At 34.4% G+C, this 21,787-nt stretch overlaps 1 protein-coding gene across 7 annotated transcripts in view; it reads left to right on the top strand.

Moving 5' to 3' along the window:
- The window catches only part of LOC128177548 (potassium/sodium hyperpolarization-activated cyclic nucleotide-gated channel 3-like), a 62,199-nt gene that overhangs the window by 27,190 nt on the left and 13,222 nt on the right, over positions 1 to 21,787 (top strand). For 6 of the 7 annotated variants that reach the window (XM_052844287.1, XM_052844286.1, XM_052844290.1 and 3 more), the window contains exon 2: positions 10,238 to 11,070. In XM_052844287.1, the coding sequence (XP_052700247.1) occupies positions 10,238 to 11,070 (833 nt within the window). Of the gene's footprint in view, positions 1 to 61; positions 657 to 10,237; positions 11,071 to 21,787 lie in introns of those variants that run through there. The other variant, XM_052844292.1, reaches the window with a different exon arrangement.

The following is a 21,787-nucleotide window of genomic DNA, read 5'->3' on the forward strand; positions in this document are numbered from 1 at the left end:
AATCGATCATATTTTGGGTTTTTAAACCTTCCGTGTCGTAATGGTAGATGGTAGGCAAATGTATTAAAAAAAGAAAATCCTGCTCAACCTTTAGTCCACCTATAAACCGATCATCGATCATTAAAGAAGTTCGTTTAATTATTTCATTCTTAAAACGGGGAACAATCAATCACCGTCCAAGATCGTTAAGGCTGCTGCTTCCATCCAGAAAGAATTCAGATTAGAAGAGAAAAAAATACGTATAGTACCTTAAGATAGGAAAAACCAAAAACAAAGTGCTGTGATGAGTTCAAAATGAGATATCAACATAGCTCGTGAGGAGAGTAACAGTATTCTGGAAAAAACCTTAGGATTGTGTTTATTGTGAAAAACTGATTGAGGATTCTAATTGAAGTCTACGAATCAGGGGATACGGCTGAATAAAGGGATTTCCTTAACATTTTTTTATCTGTTTGGAGGATTCTATGTTGCATTTACGGACCATTTATTCGGTAAAGGTATTCAGTCCATTCGACATCTATTACCTGGGTCTAAGAGATAATGACAATTATGACAATCAAGAAAACAGAAGGTCCATACGACTATTGCAGATCATTAAGGTTGGCTTTCTGATTTGATGCAAACGAAACGCAAAGCTTCGAATTGCTTACAAATAGGTATGGGCAAAACATTTTACTACTGCAATTAGAAATATTAATTTTTGTTTTTTCTACTATTCATCAAAAAGAATTTGTGTTACCTTGACTGAAAGTGCTCCCATGACAATGCGCAGCCCTCTCTTTTGTAACATTAATTTTTAAAAAATTAATAAAGCAACGATTTATTCAAATATTGCACCATCACGTTGCAGCAACAGCAGTGTCAACGTCAGATATTCAGCTATTTTCATTATTGGAAAATGGTCTTGTTTCTGGGTGACAACTAACTTTTGAAACAATTTGAGACCGCCGGCCTAATGAATAGAGTCTATAAAACATTGTGTTCTTGTTATAGCGCTTGAGTATTTTGTCTGGAAATTGCCAATAGTGTTAATGTGTATTTTTAATTTGCTTAGACATACGTTTATTCTTGGCATCTAATGGATCTATGTTAGCGATAAATTCGGAGAGACTACAATTGGTCCTGTATTCGCTGATGCACTAATAATATTGATGTTTATTTTTGAAACGCTGAACGGTTTTAATGAAAGAACGTTAGGGGAGGTCAGAAATTTCGAAATATGAAATGAAAGTTAGTAAACATTACATTCTCTCTTTCAATTTGTGCATTGTAATTTTTTGAAAACAGATTCTGGTCACATTGTCCTTAAATCTTTTCATTACTAGTACATCGTTTTTACGGTAAAAACAAACAAACAAACAAAAAACTATGAAATGACATTGCGCTTGCCCCATGTAAGGTATCTTCCATTTTCCATCTTACCATACTCGAATGATAAACGCCAAAGCTCTTTTACTCTTTAAAAGTTACTTTTATTAATTAACATGACCAATCTGGATGGATAACTTGTTTTCTGCAGTACACATTTGCATGCTTTCTTGTGCGAGAAAGAAAAATACTTGCTTGTTTCAACTAGACAATACATCTGTAAGCCAGTGTTTAATGTGTTAAATTCTGGGTTTTTTAAACACTATCCGGGTTAAATAGATACTAGCACTAGCGCTTGACGAAAACAAAGCCTCTGGATCTGATCATTATTATAAGTGTCAATGCCCCTCCTAGTGTTGACCAACCTATAATTTGTATCGGAGATATTCCATTCGGACCGAGGCAGTTAATGTCGTCGGTTGTCTCAACCATCAAGAGACGTCCTCATTTGACCCGTCATCGTGATTGTCTCCAAATCCCCGCCGCTGAATCATAAAGATCGCCTCTCCAATCCCGATCTGTTGCTCTTGATCATGAAAGAAACACACTTCTAACATGTCCCCAACGTGTTATGTCATGGCATGATAGCAAGGTCATACTTGATTAATGGGACTGCTGTTAATAATATCGGGAGGGTTTTTGCTTTATCACTTATCACCTCTATTTTTATATTTATGAATCAAAAAATCAATATGTTACAAACAACAATTGCAAAAAAAATATGTATCCATAATTATTTGATTTTGTTTGATATTGCAAAATGATTAATATTTGAAAAAGAGTTTCCTGCAGACTTTGATTGATAACGATTCCTTGCTGAAGATTCTGGGTATATTTCCAAAGGTTTACATTGTAAAATAGTTAATATTATACTTTGTGATTATTCAGTTGTTTTTCAACGATCTCAGAATTCCATATAGATCTGTGTCCAAAATACAGTTAAAGAAAGAGAAATACTCTCAAATCATTCAAGATGTTATTAGGACATTTATCTTCTTAATGATTCCCCCAAAAGCCCAAATGCTATTATTTTGACATTTTCTGCGATTATTTCGTAAAACAAAACCACAGACATTCCTTGCGACTTTAAACAGATCAATGTTTACTGTGAACACGTGATTTCATACTGGCGGTTCCCTTGTACATACCCTCAGATGGTGAGTGTAATAAAGGGCTTTTACATTTGTAGAGAGGTCGGTGCCCGATCACGCTCCTCAATAAAATATCAAACCAACTCCGTCCAATCATGCAAATTCCGGACATCGGGGAAGGGAAAGCATGTTTCAAAAATAAGTGAAAAAAACAACACTGTAAAATCTGCAGATTTTGATTTCTTTGCGTTTAAAACATTTTTATCTCTCTTCTTTAATTTAAAACAATAAGAAATCGATTGACTTGATAGGAAATTCCCTCAAAGAAAAAAAACCCATAATCTGTAAAAGATTAATATATGAATATATAAATATAATCAAAGTAAATTATATATGAATGCACCTAAGTTTTCTGAACATAGTGGCCCCAGCTAATGATAGGTTTCGTACTTTTTAGAAGATTGTAACTTTGATCCTAAAGATACACTAAATTAACATCATTTTTATCCGAGTCGGCAGATAGGCTTAGTTCAAAGGAAAAACACATGAGATAAAAATACCTTTATTATGTTCTATAACATTTGTAAAGGGGTAAAATGAATCATATTAACTCTTCATAAAAACGGGCAAAGGGAAAGATAACGAACTGACATAAAGTTTCTGAGAGTAATTATTGGGACATTTTGAACCCTCTTTATTATACAACTTGCAGAAATGATAATAATAAAACTCATTTATTTACATCATATGGAGATGCTAATACTGACGAACCTTCTTAACTAATGTTCCTATTTTTATATCCAGGAAGGTCGTGCATAATGTTTTTGTCCTTTTTTTGTCCTTCCGTCTGTATTTGTGTCAATTGCAGCTTCTCGGAAAGGCCCGAGAAGCTGCGATTGTATTTGTGTCTGTCAAAATTTCAATATTTACCTCTCATTTGTGAACTGTATGGTGGGTAATCTCCTCTCAAATTTGACATGAATGTTTAACTACTATTGACTTTTGAAATGTACCCAGTGAGATATCTTAAGTACTTAACGAGATTCTTTGTCCAGTGTTAGTAAAGTAGATTTATCCAATCGTAAGCATCTCCGTTCGCTCAGTTTAATATTATACAAGCCTGAGCCTTAACTCTGATCAAATTAGCATTACAGTTGTATCGAAATCAAAATATCTTTACAACTAAGTACAGTAGATTTTGCTAAAAAAAATTTGAAAATCTGCCAATTTTTATCCACAGTTTTTTTTGGTAAATATCAAGCCCCTTTTGTTGTTGTACCTCTAAGAAGATTTTTCTCTAATCCTATATACCCCCCCCCCCCCCCATTTTGTGGCCCCACATTTCTCTAGGGAATCATGGTTTCATCAAACTTAAATCTGCATAACCTGAGGTTTCAAACAAAGTACTGAGTTTTGGACTGAAAACTTTCCAAGATTATTTTTAAAGATTTTCTCTATATATTCCTATGTAAAAATTCAACCCGCCATTGCGGCCCCGCCCTACCTCCAGGGACTATGATTTTGCAAAATTGAATTTATACACTACCCGAGGGTGCCTCTACACAAGTTTCAGCTTTTCTGGCCAAATAGTTTTTAAAAAGAAGATTTTTAAAGATTTTCTCTATATATTTCTATATAAAAATTCATCCCCCATTGTGGCCTCGCTGTACCCCGGGACTATGATTTAAACAAACTTGAATCCATACGACCTGGGGATGCTTCCACTCAAATTTGGGCTTTCCTGGCCTAATAGTTTTCAGAAGAAGATTTTTAAAGATTTTCTCTCTATATAAAAATTTATCCCCCATTGTGGCCCCGCCCTACCCCCAGGGACCATGATTTGAACAAACTTGATTCTACACTATCTAAGGATGCTTACACGCCAATTTGATCTTTCCTAGCCTAATACCGGTAGTTGAAAAAAATTTTTTTTTAAAGATTTTCTCTAAATATTCCTGTTTAAAAATCCATACCCCAATTGTGGCCCCACCCTACCCCCAGGGACCATGATTTGAACAAACTTGAATCTACATTATCTGAGGATGGTTCCAGTCAAATTTGAGCTTTTCTGGCCTAATAGTTTTTGAGAAAAAGATTTTTAAAGATTTTCTCTATATATTCCTATATAAAAATCGATTCCCCCATTGTGGCACCGCCATACCCCCGGGGACCATGATTTGAACAAACTTGAATCTTTAATACCTGAGGATGCTTCCACACACACTAGAGCTTTCCTGGCCTAAAAGTTTTTTAGAAGAAGATTTTTAAAGATAGTCTCTATATATTCCTATGTAAAAATCCATTCCCCCATTGTGGCCCCGCCATACCCCCAGGGACTATGATTTGAATAAACTTGAATCTACACTACCTGAGGATGCTTTCATTTTAATTTTAGCTTTTCTAGCCTAATAGTTTTTGAGAAGAAGATTTTTAAAGATTTTCTCTATATATTCCTATGTAAAACTTTATCCCCCTATTGTGGCCCCACCCTACCCCCAGGGACTATGATTTGAACAAATTTGAATCTACACTACCTGAGGATGCTTTCATTTTAATTTGAGCTTATATGGCCTAATAGTTTTTAAGAAGAAACTTGATCCCCCTGTTGTGGCCCCACCCTACCCCCGGGGACCATGATTTGAACAAACTTGAATCTACACAACCTGAGGATGCTTCCATTTTAATTTAAGCTTTTCTGGCCAAATAGTTTTTGAGAAGAAGATTTTTAAAGATTTTATCTATATATTACTATGTAAAACTTGAAACCCCTTTTGTGGCCCCACCCTACCCATGGGGACCATGATTTGAACAAACTTGAATCTACACTACCTGAGGATGCCTCCTCACAAGTTCAAGCTTTTCTGGCCAAATAGTTTTTGAGAAGAAGATTTTTGAAAAATACCAACAAATTTTCAATAATTCTCAATTATCTCCCCTTTAAAGAGGGCGTGGCCCTTCATTTGAACAAACTTGAATCCTCTTCACCCAGTGATGCTTTGTGCCAAATTTGGTTGAAATCTGCCCAGTGGTTCTGGAAAAGAAGAAGAAAGTGTGAAAAGTTTACAACGACAACGCCGTCGACAGACAACGGACAAATCTCACTTGAGCTTTCAGCTCAGGTGAGCTAATAATAAGTTCATAAAGTAAGGCTAGGTAGTACTCGGATACGTTTTGATGTGGGGGGGGGGGGGGGGGGGAATGGGGGCGAATTTGCCGTACATGTACCACTTTGTTGATCTTTGACCTTTTATTAAAAAATGAAATTAAAAAACGGAAGTAATAATGATACAATGTCATGTACAACTTCCCAAATAACTTGTTTGTTCAGTATGTCGACGAGGGTTGTTATCTTGACAAATCATACCAGGAATTTTAAAAAAATTCATAGCTATAAATTACATGTATATGATACGGAACAAAACCTTTAATCTAAAAAGAACTCAGTATGTTAATTGGGAATGGATTAGTGAATTTAGTATGTCGAATAAAGATGGTTGAATGTCAACAGGCTCCGTAAGCAAGGGCAATTCAAACATAAGTTAAAGTTAAAATTGATTTAAAAAAAAAAAAGAAAAAAAAAAACATATTGCGCTGTGTGTGCGTTTGTTTGTGTATTTGATGGTTTTGTTTTTGTTTGTGGGTTCTGTTTTTTTTTACATATCGTGGGCGTTACTGGTATAACTTGCATAGATTTACATGTAGCAGCATTAATAGGGGACTTGTTGGGTCACTAATAATAGCCCTCATTTGTCACTTTAAAGCTGTGCTTACCGAGGATGATTCCCTAGTCCAGACGTAAGCAGATGTAATACACTGCTACCTGACGATCGTGTGACGCCAGGTGATAATTCATCCCAACATCAGTGGCTGGCCTTGATCAGTGCATGCATTGATGACAAAATACACAAAACACCTAGCTGCTAAGGCATTCTCATTTACATTCTGGTATTAATTGTTTTATTGGATTAATGTAGAAAAAAAATCGCTTTTTTTATTGATAAAAAACACCAGAGGTCCTTCTTTGTTTGTAGTTCTCTCTCTCTCTCTCTCTCTCTCTCTCTCTCTCTCTCTCTCTCTCTCTCTCTCTCTCTCTCTCTCTCTCTCTCTCTCTCTTAATATATCGAATAAATGGCTGGCATAAGAGATGTGAGTTATCGCGCTTGGTACACAGAAATTGGATTTTGCTAGGCCACCGACATCTGACGTGTTTCATTGTACATGTATAAATGTTATTGTTGATAATTAATCTAATGACCGTTTATTTAATATCGAATTAAATTTGTTGTTGAACATGTTCCAATCGCCTTTGACGCTCTTTTAATTCCATGACAATTCAATTTTTCTCATCACAACAAAGAAAGAATCAATAGAGCATTTTCCCTCTGTCATCTGTTTCATTTGCTGCAGTAGAAATAATTTATGCAAGTTTGGTCCGAAAAAGAAAATGATTCTTTGTACTAACCCCCCCCCCCCAAAAAAAACAAAAAAAAAAAAACAAAAACAAAAAAAAAACAACCCAAAAAACAACTACAAACAAACAAACAAAAATAAAGCAAAGAAAAAGACACGTACATGTACAAAACCTAAATCTATTTTACATGAGAGAGGAGAGAGAGAGAGAGAGAGAGAGAGAGAGAGAGAGAGAGAGAGAGAGAGAGAGAGAGAGATAGAGAGAGAGAGAGAGAGAGAGAGAGAGATTATGTACGAGAGAATGTCGATGTATCAAGGGATCAGTATCTTCAATAAGCAATTGTAAAAATCGTGCAAGTTTAATATTGTTTCCCTTTTAAGAGTATCGATAATTGAAAATAACTTCCATTACGTAAGGTGCATTCACGTACATGCATTTGTATAACGACTTTTGATGATCTGTAATAACAATATTTTATGTCCGTTTTGGATACATCCATGTACGTGTATTCGCAAAAATGGCAGCTTTTGAAGCTGAATCGGTAATTACGAAACTGGAAAATTGAAAGGAAAAAAAATCGATCCTTTTCTTATTATAATAAATCATTACTGATGGCAATTAATGCACTGATAAGATAGACCTACTTGATTAAGATAATTTCTCCCCAAAGGAATTTCATTTTTTTTTTTTTATTTTTTTTTTTTTATTTATTTCCTTCCTCAGCTCAGTGGGTCATGCTGAGCACACCACATACCTCGGAATACCTGTAGCCGGTTACTGTTTAATTAGCGAGGTTAGGAAAACTTCCAGTATCTCTCTTCTCTATCTTGAAATGGGTTCCTCATCAAATGCAAGATTAATGATTAAAGCTTCTACTTTATTTAAGACTCTCCAGGCTTTTTTTTTCTTTCAATTCATGAGATCCACACACTACTTCGGAGACTCACTAGCGAGAAAAACGCGAAGCTAAGAATGTAAACAACATTGAACTTTATCTTAATCTATTAATAAAAGCCTTAGTGCGCTTCCTATTGTTCGAAATGTTGGTCCAAAGTTTCTGACCTTAAGATTAAAAGAGGAACGGTATTCATTTGACGTTTCACCGGTCTTTTCTGTTTTGTATTTACAATACGTCACGTATGTGTACTTTTGTTGAAAAAATGGGGGATATTTGAATCTTTTAAAACACTTGAGCTGCTTTCTAAAAGCAATCGCTATGGAATGAATTAAAAAAAAATCCGCTTTTTATATACAATTCTTAATTTGGTGACATATAAACATGTAAATAAATTAAATTGGGTTCAATATATTCCAACCTTGCAGACTTAAAAGGGGGGTAAGAGGTGTGAGGATGGGTGAGTTGACAACAAGACTATATGTTTTAGAGTACATGGACGAAGCAGTGACTTATTGTCGATGTTCTCATAATAAGTTTGATTCCAAAATGACGCAAAAAAAGCGAACGGACGTCTGTTCTGTGATAATTCTCGGAATGGTTGGCGTCATAGAGGAGAATGACCGATTTACCTCCAGTGGACATCATTGTAAAAGATCTCACTGCCTTAAACATATCAGATAATGAACCGTTTGCTACAGTCTCCGCTTTCACACGTCAAACCGACCCTATAATAGTATCATATGCTGAATATCATATCGTATTGTCTTTATATACAATAAAATGTAATCTTTTGCAAATTATTAGACTAATTTCTCATACTTGATCAATTAAGTTTGTTTTTATCCTACAAAAAAAAAAAGAATCGGTTTCGTTAGTGGTGCTGTTTAAGTAGGTATGAGGAAACGGATTTAAATTATTTTACACATTACACGTCTATTTTCCTGCAAACAAGGATATCGACAAAAATGTTCTTTTTCTCGCGAATTCATAATTTTATTCTGATTGTATTCAGCCAATTGATTTACATGTATGTATATCTTAACAGATTAGTGACGAACGCATTTGAGCAATAAATACAATGCAAAATAGAAATATGGGCAAAATTGTATTTCTTAGATCGTTTGCATGCATACTTTGAAGTACTTGGGGGAGGGGTAAATGAGTGTTGTCTCTTTGGGATTCGTACTGTAAGAGTAGTCAAATATTGATATTAATGTGCCTTTATTCTTTTGCTTGCTTTAATTGTTTTTTTTTTTATTAAACTATGGTAAAACACCCCCCCCCCCCATCCGACACGAGACATATGTTAACTTTTGCGTCACATGGGCAAATTTGTTCAGGGTAGAACGTGAGGAAATTCTTAAGTTTCAATCGAACGGTTTTTATTTTTCGTTGCAGGTGTTTAATAACCTTTTCTTATTTAACTTTTTTCAATAGTCTGTCACACGTGTGTTAATCTGCGCTGTATGCAATACACTTTAATTGTTTCAGTTATTAATGATGTGATAATTAAAACATTAGCACTTCGCCCACAATTAACATATCAGTGAACAGACGGTCAATCAGTCACTGACATTTGATTCTTCCTGCAAGCCGTAAGGTTCTCAGATGTAGTGGATATCGACTGTTCATCATTTTTTTTAAATTTGCTTTTTTTCCGTTCTTGGCTTCTAAAGAATACACAGTCAGAATGCGATGTCTTCTATATCAATGTTCAAAGTCAGAACATGGTTTCTCCGATAAGGGGACAGTTATTAATATGTAGCCACCAATGAATAACTGCTTCTAAGTTTGCGTTCGAACCAATTCATCATCAAGATCTCTCCAATTCCATTCAGTTACTTTCATTCTGAAGCAAATTTGTCGACGGCGACATTGCAACATGCTGAAATCTTATACCCCTTGAGAGCTGCTTGACATATTCTTGGCGTGTTTAAGTATTGTATCGGTGGAGAATACTATACCAGAAGGCTCTGAAACACAAAGTTAAACAGATAATTAATCTTCATCTCTTTGTCAGTTCTTTTCCAATTTCGTTAGTTCCTTTCGCAGCAACTCGCAACATTAGCTCTATCAGCATCAGGTCAGCATCATTCAGATTTAATTATCGTTCTTTGCAGACAATCCATTACCCCTTAACTAGTTTTCTTTGTTTAAACAAAAGGGGAAAAATCTCCAATGTAATATAGACGCTCTTGGTAAAATAAAGCTGCACAGCCTTTTTATTTGACGATTAAGTATATGTATTGATTCCATAATGGTAAGCTTATTGTAGACTGGCTCGTGACGTATTTTATCATTGTATGTTTTGTTTACCTTTTCTTAAAAAAAATAGTCCTTGAATGATTTATGATGGAAGCAAAAACACCTGTTTTCGTCATATTTATTGACAAACATACGTAACAATAACATGCGATTTAACGACAAAGTATTGAAATATAATTCAAATTCTGCTTTTATTTACCTCAGGTGCCTCCGGCACGTTCCGTCAGCATGTCGAGTCTTCGGAACCCCTCTGGACATCCCCTAATAAACATTTCAGAATACGACAGACCTGTGTCGTACAGTTCGGACGAGGAGTCCAGTAACCCGACATCGCCCTATCACCAGGCACGGAATCAGCAAGGTGCGCTAAGCGATCGATCAAAGGAGTCGGAGAACGAAGAGCTGCTCTCAGAGAACGAATCGGAGTTCCAGCTTCACGTAGAGCATGTGGCCACGCTCTCGCCCAAACCTACCAGATCGGATTCTGTAAAATTGAAGAGGCAGTCTAATGGAAGACAATACCGGAAAAATTCTCAACCAATAGGAAGTGCTACGCCACCTAAGCCGGCCCGAAGGAGCGCGAGTTTGAAGCTCAAACGTATGCACCTGGATGTAAACAATCAGTCGAAAGAGCGGACGATGCCTTGCCTACCCAAATGCAGTAACCGACCAACGAATCCATCCATCACAATAACCATTGAATCAGACGATGATTCTATCTACAGTGATTATTTGAATCCTGATGTTAATTACAAGAATGAGATAAACCGTGTTCACTTTGTTGGGGATGAGACCTCGCTGTATGGGACTCCCAGAGAGGAACTGTTGCCCCCTACTGGCGACACGGCCTCCAATGACCTGTACAACAACAAGTCCAGTCCGACCAGCTTCCTCAAGGAGCAGATCATTTCTTTTTTTCAACCGTCGGATAATAAACTTGCAATGAAGTTGTTTGGGAATAAAAACTCTCTACAGAGGGAGAAGATGAGACACAAGCGGGTGGGGAACTGGGTGATACATCCCTGTAGCAATTTCAGGTAAGACAGTTTTGTTAATGTTGAATACCTACTATTTTAATGCATGTGTTTAAAAATAAATACAGTGTTAAACAATCATTATAATTCGACAATCACGATTTTTTGATTGTCGATCAATTAAAACAAATATAAAAATATTCTTATCTAAAACATTTATAATGGGTTTTTTTTTAAGTTTAAAGAAATTGGTAATACCAATAATTGCACCAGGTCTACATCTATTTGCATCATCAGGTCTATGGACTTAATTGAAATTTCAATAACAATTCATTGTTTTTAATTTGTTTAAATTGACTTTTTATTATTAATTACTGAAATGAATTTTCATTCGGGTTTTGTTAATTAATTTCTGAAGATTAAAACACTGCATGCTCCAATAAATGTTTTACATGCATTATAAGATCCAACATAATTTTAACAGTATATGATAAAGATATATTTCATCATGCGTTTTATGTTCAACATTATTGAATGAATGCCATTTTCAATCGTGCAAAAATATGTCTTGATAACTTCTTATCTTTTATCGTAATGTATCAAATCATCAAATGAATCCAGTTTGGGTGTGTCAAAGATTCTTCAATCGGGATACGACACCGTTTTTTTATCGGAAACATGCATAAACGTCGACCTATATCATTGATATGTTGCTACAACTCATTCCGCTTGGTTATTCTGATAATAATACGAAAGACAAATGGCTACTCAAATCTATTTCGAAATCCCAACAACAGCTGACATGTATAATACAACCAATAAATAGTGCAGCAAATAAAACGACGTCGCTGTATCGAAATGTTTATGGACTAAGAAAGAAAATTTGATATCCCACAGGAAATTGTTTACTCGAATGTCAGAAGATTATTGTGAAAGATATAAAATATATGTACAGATTTCCAAATAAAAAAATTATTTACTTATGATTTTATATTAAAGTTATAACTAAGAATCTACGTAGGACGGGGGTGGAAAAAGTACCCGTTAGTGTTTGTTGGGTTGTTGCAGTTAACGCTCAAGAGAGCAATTATCACCTTATATTGTGATACCAAGTACCAGCAACCTCTGAACAAACCTTGTTTACTTTGCAAAAAAAACCATTATAACTATTCTTGGAGGTGCTCTAAAAAGTCAATATCTTCTATAACATATGTTAAATACAGTGTTTATTTTTTTTCTCATTGCATAAGGCTTATTCAATGTATGCAAACTTACAAACATTTAATGTAAGGTTGGGAATTTTTATGTGAAATGGGAATTGGGATTTTGTAGAATATCACTATATTAGCATGACTGGACTAATACCTTTGGTTGGCGCATCTGGCTGCAATCCCAATCTGCTTTTATGCAAATCAATACCATCCCTGTCTTTTTCTAGGGAAAAAAATCTGCTTTACAAGGGCCATAAAACGTTCCATATAAGATCGCACACTCCTCGACCCAAAACAACATTTAGGCATCTTTACAATAATTATGCTAACGAATGAAGAAAGCTGGAAATTGTGTTCTTAGTATGTCATTAAAGATATTTTTCAAGCTAAATGTGATGGGCGGTCGCCTTGATGTTGTCGTAAAAGCAGGTAATGACCTTGTCTGATCCAATTTATTAAAAATCTCCAAACGAAAGCTAACCAGAAACATGTCATCACAATAGGAGCATAGCCATAGAAAACCTGTCATAAAGTTCTCGGCAATTATGCACACCTTTGCTAATTCCTTTGGTTTATTTTTTGATTGCTTTCATGGCTTCAGAGCTCTGCCTCTCAGCATGGTCGGCTCGTTGTGAATTCCTAAATCTCGATGATCCAAGTAATGAATTCCAACCCAGGCTGTTCAGAGAGAATTTTGCACATTCTATTTTATAATTATCCAGCAAGATTCTGCAACCTGTGAAGTTCAATGCCTTCACAGCAAAGTGATAAATGACTTTGACAGTAAACAAAAGCTTAATTGGATTAATTTGGTCTTTTTTGCAAAACGTATGGTAAAGAGAGAGAGATTTGACATATTGGTCAGAATGACAAAAGACAAAAAAAACTTTAAAATGTTGATATTATTTTTCATGTTTATGGAATCCTAATCAAATAGCTAAAGATGATTTATGTTATGCTCATTCCCCACTCATTCCAGTTGATTATGATTCAATAATACTCATTTGAGTGCAAACACGTGAAAGAGCGCACTAATTAACCAATAAGACGAGACCTCTGTCGTCTTCGTGTATCCTCACAAACTCAAAATTGTCAAAGTTATCAGAGTTATAGACTGTTCAAAAGGAACCGTGTGAAATGTGGCCAAACATAATTGTATGCCATAGAAATAATTGTGATAAATACCATATTTAATGTTGAAATATTTTGTCATTTAGAAATTTGGAGATGAAAAATTCTATTTTTCGAAAAGTATGAAAAAGAAATTCCGAAGGCATTTTAAAAATACTGTACATGCATGGCGTTTCTGCTATACATTTTACTACAATGAATGACATGTCAATGCCTGTCAGCAAGGCAAGTCTTGTCGAATTAATCGTCAAAGCAACTAATCATACTGCTCAAGCTCTGACCTTGACCTCTATTGCGACCTTGTACAGTTTTTTGAAATATTATAACAAATCATATTAGACTGTATTCGGACTTTGTACAAATACAGTTTGTCTATCAATCCTTAATTTACAAGCAATAAATATTGAACAGTGCAAAAATTTGTAAGATATTATGTCATACGACAAGCTTTTATAAAATCATGTTTGTAGTAATGTTGCTCACTTGAAGGAACAAATAAAGCGTTTGTCCGACTCAATTTGGTTCTTGAAGGTTTGCTATTACTGAGTTTTTAAAAAAAATGCTATTCTGGCGGAATAAGCATTATAACAGTCATCAATTAATTTGACAGTCAGGTAATTCATCAGTCATTTTATCAGTGACAGTATAACTATTGGGAAGAAAATTATACAACTATACATCATATATATATATATAGTGATAGACAAAATGCATAACAAAAAAAAAAGATATACTGAACATGTGAGTGAATATTAAAAAAGGAAACGAACCCATATAATAGTGGATTTTCTCAATGGTAAAAAATGTTACATCAGTGAAATGTACATGATACATCTTCATGTATAATAATTGTTGGAATAGAATATGTCGAAGAAGATGTATTTCTATTTCACTGCTAAAGAGAAGGGACCTTTTTAATGAACAGGGCTCTTACAAAACAATCTCAGGATAATGATTTTGACATGTGTCATACAGCACAAAAACAGGCTGGAATTGATGGTTAAATCAGCGGTATGCCGTGTCCTTAATTGGCATATCGTCGATTTTCAAGGCGTCTTCTTCGTCAAAAAAAATTAGTAGATATGCTATTAATGTAATAGTATTACATGTAAAACTGAGGGTGTCATTTTGCGGCATATAGAGATAAAATGAACGGCAGCACGTTTACATCACTGCAGATATAGAGAGGAAAATTTTTCGATTTTTCATCTCGTGGGGGAACGGCCATTGCACAAAACAGAATAGCATTTTCATAAGGGAAGTCTCTGTAATCCATTAATAACATTCGGCGTCACCAGGTGGAGTTTTTCACCCTCACAGTAAATACACATTGCCCCTATCTGTCTCTGTTGTACATGTTTTATTCCTTATCACTTCCACAGCATATACACAATGCAGACAAATTACTGGCCACGTGGCTTTTGTATTTATCTTACTTCAGCCGTCTCGAAGGAAATTTTTTACGAGCATTTAAATTCCTTGATTCCAAACTTCTCTCTAGATAAACGAGAGCTCTTCCAGTAAAAGCTCCCAGTGATGGACGTAACGTTTACACAAGCGGGAATCTATGAGGTTACGCGCACGCTGAGCAACCAATGTTTTCGTGTATCGCTAGACTTTCCCTCGTGCCATGTCTTAAAATACAAGCTGCCACTATTGCAATGTATACATATCATAAAGCAGAAATCTAATTGACAAAACTTTTCAAAAAGGTTATCATCTGACTACTGGGTTGTTTTTCAGTTACAAATTTGACATAACGTTCCAAAACAAATTTGGTCTGGCTACGATTGATGAGTGTCGAAGACTTTTTCCTTCTTCTGTTCCATTTTAGATTGTATAGAACTGCTTAGAGATCAGAATAGATTACAGGCCATACCCAAATAATCCAAATGGACCGTCTCATCTTCGCTGTACATTTACTCGAGTCTAGAGCCGCAATTAAATTGCAAAAATTGGAAAGCATTATCGCTACGGTCCAAACCCCTTCCCCGTAGATAGCCATTATTTACAAGAACAGCTTCTTGCAAGAGCAATAATGCCCGATTTCTGGAAGTGACCAAACGCATAGGGGAAAGGGTTTCTGATGAATGGTTCCTATATCACTATTGACCAAATTAATCAAACCGTCTTCGCTAGCTTGATATGATATGGAGGAAGGAATATTGCAGGAGATGCTCGTTACAAGATTTATTGACTTGGTTATGTAAAAATGTTCCTGGTGCTTTTTGTAAGAAAAGAAATTAATTTTAGACTCGATGAGATTTGTCAATGAATTTAAAAATTTAGAGGAAACAAATGATAAGTAGAACTTTGGTAACTATTTACGAAAATAGAGATTTTGCAAAGACCCCGCCTTGTTTTACTAGTAGTAACCAAAAAAAAAGTAGAATGTCAAATACGATTTTAAATTATCGTGCTATAATAACCTGAAGGAAAATTGTAGACATCTTAGCACAATCAGCACGTATGGAACAGGGATGTCCGTCTTTGCTGTCTGAGTATAAGAATAGACTCTGATTGGAGCTGTATTGGTTAATCTCCAAGAGAAAAAAAACCATGGACGGATGATTGTTAGGTCTCTAAGGAATAAGACTTAACTATTGTACGGCGATTCTAAACACGTAATCTTCTGTGATGCTTATCCCAGCCCCTAGTATTTTAATTTCCTCTGATTGTCATATTGATCGAAAATCCCCCTCTTTTCTTCGAAAGGTCTTTAAAAAAAATCGCAACCTCACATCTTGAATTATCGTTTTCTTTCCTTTTTTTCTTTTTTTTTAAGCGAATTCCATCGTTTCGATTTTTTAAAATGAATTTCGAATTTGTTTTTGCTTTTTCATTTTGCAACGATCGATTTAAATGCCTCTATAGGGTGAATAAAAAAAGGAAGTTTCCCTCTGAAAATAGTTCAACTTAAGATTACTATCATAAAATCAAGCTGTGAATATCGCATTTTCGATGCCATTATCTCTAAAAAGGTGGTATAACTTCATATCATCCAGCTAAAAATATGGTGCCCGGGCCAATGCTTTTTTAAGACACTTAACCGAGATCAAAATTTCGTTCCAGGCATATTTGACATATGGGAAATACTGCAATTTTTTTTTCTTCAAATGATTACTAGTATTTGTACGCATAGATATTGTTTGGTTTGGTATTAAAAAAAACTAGTAGTACATGTAATAAGTTGGCTCGACTGAAAAAGAATATGTATTTTTAAACATTTTTTCTATGTATGTCTGGACAAAATTTTGTATTCAGGCATTGCTAAGTCTATTGAATTTATCAGAGGAAACCAAAATCTTCTTGAATTTGACATGTTCCTACAAAGAAATAATAACAAATAAAATGTATACTTACATACTATCGTTTAATATCCATCAGCAGTGATCATTAAATTTCAATATTATATAAATGCTTTAAACTATTTCGCACAACCCTTCCGCCTTTTATGTTTTCATATTCGCAGATCAATATGATCTAACATTTCATGTACATATGATGTCCTGATTTCTTTTACTTCCAGATCGAATAAAATATATAATATACACTATAAGAACATCACTTGTTAAGATATATTATTAAATGAAATAAAACCTGAATTTGTGTACCAGAATTTTTTGTATTTACTATCGAGTATACATATAATGAAAACGATAACATTTCAAAGAGAGTGGCGATTTACCTATAATTTGTATTTAAGTAAGGATTCAGTATACAATATTCAGTGAAGATGAAAAACTGCGAAATAACGCATTGACTTAAGTGATCCTTTATGTTAGATCCTTCATCCAGGCATCATCGGTTGAGGCGAGAAAATTTTAAAAAGTCTCAGTAAAATTGCCAGCTACATAAATACTCAATTTCAGTAAGACCGAGGAAAAAGTCATTTTATTTGTCTTGTATTAAACTGCCTTAAAGTCATAATCTTTTAAAAGACACTACGCGAAGCAAAGATTACTCCATTAATGGAAAAGTACATTACAATCTGGTCAGATTTTTCATGTCGAGTTTATTCCAAATCCTAAATGGCGAAAAACTAGCAAAATAATCAATACACGTACCATCACAATTAGCCGTTCTATATTTTTTTTCGTTTTTTTTTCTCGTACGAATCGCAAAAGCAATATTAGTGTTTACTATACACTGTGTAAACATTTCTCAAACTCCGAATGCTGACGAAGTGTCAGAGGAAAGCTCTACGAGCCCAGGCAAAAGCCAGGGTTATCTCCGTGAAAAATATGTTTATTTGAACAAAAGTCTGGTTAAGCTTTTGTTTGAGTTTGAGTTTGAGTTTCACGTCTGAAAAGGTTCCATGGACTCTTTCATTCCCTCTGGAAGAGCAGCTTGTTCCAATTGTTCTTTTCATTTGCAATATATTTTGGAAAGGAAATGAGATTTTACGCGCTCGCGGATCAGAGCAATTTCTAACATTTCAACTGACATATACTTGGAAACAGATTGAAAGCTGTAAACATTTCAGTGAGTGAGTAGGTAATTCAAACGTCGAATCTTCCAAGAAGTTTTATTGCTACCCTTGGGTATAGTGCAATCTTATTGAACAAAAAACCATACAATCTTAACGTAAGGCTGGTGTTAATGAATACTAATAATCTAATATGGCCATGTACTGTATAGGATAGTCAAAATAAATTCGTTGACAAAGAAAATATTTTTTTTTTCTTTAATGATGATATTTTCCAGGATTGCCAAAACAGACTCTCGAATATACGGATACAGCGAAACTGTTATCTGAAACAAAGTGAACTTTTCGCTGTAAAAGAGATGTTGCAAATGTGATAAGATTCTATGAGTAAAATGTTTAGCAGGACGCAAAAGCGTTTTGTCGTTACAATTACCATTTATATGCATGCAAATATTGTTGTGTGAAATTTTTGCGAATTTAAGCGATTTTGTGAATTTTTTAAATATCCATTTTAAATATACATCTAATTTAGAATGGGTTGTCATCGACACCCATATAAGGGGCCAAACATCGATCATCGCTCAAATGCTTACATGTTTATACTGTACAATATTTTGAAAACACTGCATGCACGTCCATGGTCTTCCTCAACATTAGAGAAAAAAAGTTAATCAAGTTTCAAAATATTGATTTATACATTGTCAGAAAAATAGCTACTAGATGTCTTTTAAAAAGAAATTGAATGATTGAAAAAATCTTTAATCTCGACTCTAGAGTAAAGGATTAATTTTGAGCTAATCCTGTTAAGATTTATTAATCAATGAATAAAATCAATATGTAAAGAACATATTGTAAACAATATGTTTAAAAAAACATAGATATAATAACGTTTAAAAAAACTTTGTATCAAACGTGACAAAATAACGGACTCCTTATAATATTAAGGGTCTTGATATATTCCAAAGAACAGAAAAAAATGTGGAAGCTAATTGTTAAAGAATATGCCGATGCTTCAAATATTTTTAAAGTGTATCTCATGTGGAGTTTAGAATAAATGGAACCTACATAAGGCCTTTGGGTTGCGGAATGCTTCTTTGCTTGGCCTTGAGTTTGTCTGTTTGAATGAAAATAGTTCGCTCTGTTCAGTTCTTGTAGTTTATTAGCTCCCAAACATAAAAAGAGACAAGAGCGGAAATCAAGTCTTGAACAACTCCACAGAACTCTAATGAACGTGTTTGTTTGTATAAATGTGTGAGTTTTATCTATATTAGCTGAAGAAAGAAAGATGTTTGATGTTAATGGGGATGGTTATAAATGACAACAGATTAATCCTATCTCCGTATGTCAGATTGGTTTGGAATTGAGGTAGTCATTCTTTTACACTTTAAGATGCCCCAAAATGTTAGAGTTTATTATACATGTACTACAATACATTCAAAAACATATTTTCATGCTTTGTATATTGCGTCTGAAAATGAAATCATGCATTTATACTTTATTTCTTTAAATTCAAATAGCCTTTATATATACATGTAGATATAGCTTAAAGAACCATCGTTCTCTCCGTACATATAAGTAAAATATATATAAATTTAGCAATACTTGTCATTTTTCACCTTGTCTTTAAAAAAAAATTGTTTCTTCATTCGCATATTCAGGTATACATTCAAAGCCATCCACTCATTGCATTGGATTTAATTATAAAGAAATCTAAGAAAGGATAACAGAATGTATGGATCGACCCCGGTCGACCCCCGCTTTCTTCCCCGTTACTTAGCTTCCTTTCACCGCAACTGACCCTATCGATCATGACCTGTAATTATCAATATCAGCGAGTGAAAGCTTGAGGTTAAGGATGGGTGAATTCTCCATTTACTGATGTAAGGAAACTCTAAAGAGCTTTCTTTTTAAATGCATTAGTTTTCGTTTACAACGCATCAATACGTATTTGGGCTTAATTCACACGGTGGCCTTTGCGCTGCTTGAAATCGCAAAAAGTCTCTGAATTGTATAAAAGTTACTAAAGAAATTTTTAATTTAAATTGTCGGTCTTTGAATACATGAATGTTTGACCAATTATCTTGGTAGTAACATTTCTTTCAGAGAAAGCTAATTGTATACTGCTTCTGCATAATTCTAAGCGTCTTTTTTAAACCACTGAGCAGAAAAAGCTTCGGTAGCCGATAGAACAAAATGAAAAGAACTTCAATATGCGCCAAAGTAAATAAATATTGCCACATGATAGATATAGCTGTCAATGTTCATCTCTCTCTCTCTCTCTCTCTCTCTCTCTCTCTCTCTCTCTCTCTCAGCTTAAGTAGCCGTGAATTACTAGTCGCTGGAGCCAAGTATTGACCGTGTATCAAGACTTGATTGATATCCGGGGATCTTGTACATGTTCCACGCCGTTCATTAGTTTTTCATTCTATCACTGTAATCTTAAACGTCTGATTGATAGAAAATCAAATCAGAGGAGTAAATTAATCACTAAACCACAGGTCTGATTGAGTCTGCTGCTAAATATATTGTAATGGCGATTTAATTAGAAATTTCCTAATTTCCTCTGTCCGGCTATCAATTTCATCGAATAATAGGGAGGCAGTATATAATCTTTATATGCATGAAGTGATAATACAATGAAGATAAGCCGGGTTAACATTACAGAGGTATTAGATATAGAAGTTTGGTATCGTCAGTAGTCTTGGAGATTTTTTTGTAAATATAAATTTTAAAGACTTCTATATACCCAACATTCCTGGTTTCTAGCGTCGAGATACGTCGAGAATTTGAACAAATTGAAACGATATAATTATTTAAATATATTTTTTGTAACATTTTTTTCCGTTTGAATATATAAACAATGCCTACTTTTGTTAGGTCGTGGAAATTTGAAATTTGTCTCTTCTTTTTTCCTTAAAAAATTCATTCTGCTGAAAGCTTCATAATGTATGTTGATGTTTGATAATTTGGTGAATGTTTTCTTAGTCAGATTTGTTTTCCCCTAAAAGTCCTTCTGTCATCATCGAAAAAAAACCCACGGTTAAAAGCCTTCATTAACATTTGTTAACGATAATTATATTCGTTAGAATCAAAATAAGAATCGAAGAACATTTTCATTTTTCAAGTCGTACATTCTTGTCTTTATATAAGTAACCCTTAACCATTGATTCTTGAGCTTCTTAACGAAATCAAGTACAACGCTTGCTACGATACCTCCAATTAAAAAATAAGAAAAAATAAGATGAAAAGAAAGACTGTAGAGACAACGGAACCTAAACAGTAATTAAAACATCAAAAGAGCGAGTTAATGAAAATAAGATAGCTGATGGGGAGAACGTGCTTCAAATCTAAAATCGGTCATGGTGTATTGAATGAAACGGGGAGATCTGGTTGTGCCATTGCCCTTCTCGTTTTGCGAGCATGTTGACAAAATACGCCTCTTACTGTTGGAAGTGAAACCTTGCACGTGGAATTGTCTGCAAATAACAATAACGTTATTAAATGTTTTCGTATGGACAAAGCGAAAGATGCTAATAAATATTTCAGTTGATATCACTTTCAAGTTGAATTTAATAGTGTAAACAATTAACTCGATGTAGATCAAACGGATAGGTAGGTGTTCTTCGATTAATTTGAAACGTTTGCAACCTTTAGAACAATATTTACCAGAAATAAACATGTCCATGGTACATGCATATGTAATTTTATATTGAATTGTGTACCTTTCATGAATTCATATATCCACTTCATAGGGACAAACATGATTACCGATAGATGTTTTTAACCAATAAGTAAAAATGACAAAATCATTACAGAATCGCATTTCATGATTTCATCTGGTTTTTGGGAGTTGATTTTAATCAACTCTCCTATGCAGTTACTCAGACAAACAGAAAGTGAAACAATGTTTGGACCTCAGCACAAATCATCGCTGCTGACAAGACTTAGTTCTTGAAAATAATTGATAAATTCGATGTAATGTATGCTAAAGCATTGTTTCTCAAGGAAA

Source organism: Crassostrea angulata, chromosome 3 (assembly GCF_025612915.1).
Source record: "Crassostrea angulata isolate pt1a10 chromosome 3, ASM2561291v2, whole genome shotgun sequence".
In the NCBI taxonomy this organism is placed as follows: Eukaryota; Metazoa; Mollusca; class Bivalvia; order Ostreida; family Ostreidae; genus Magallana; species Magallana angulata.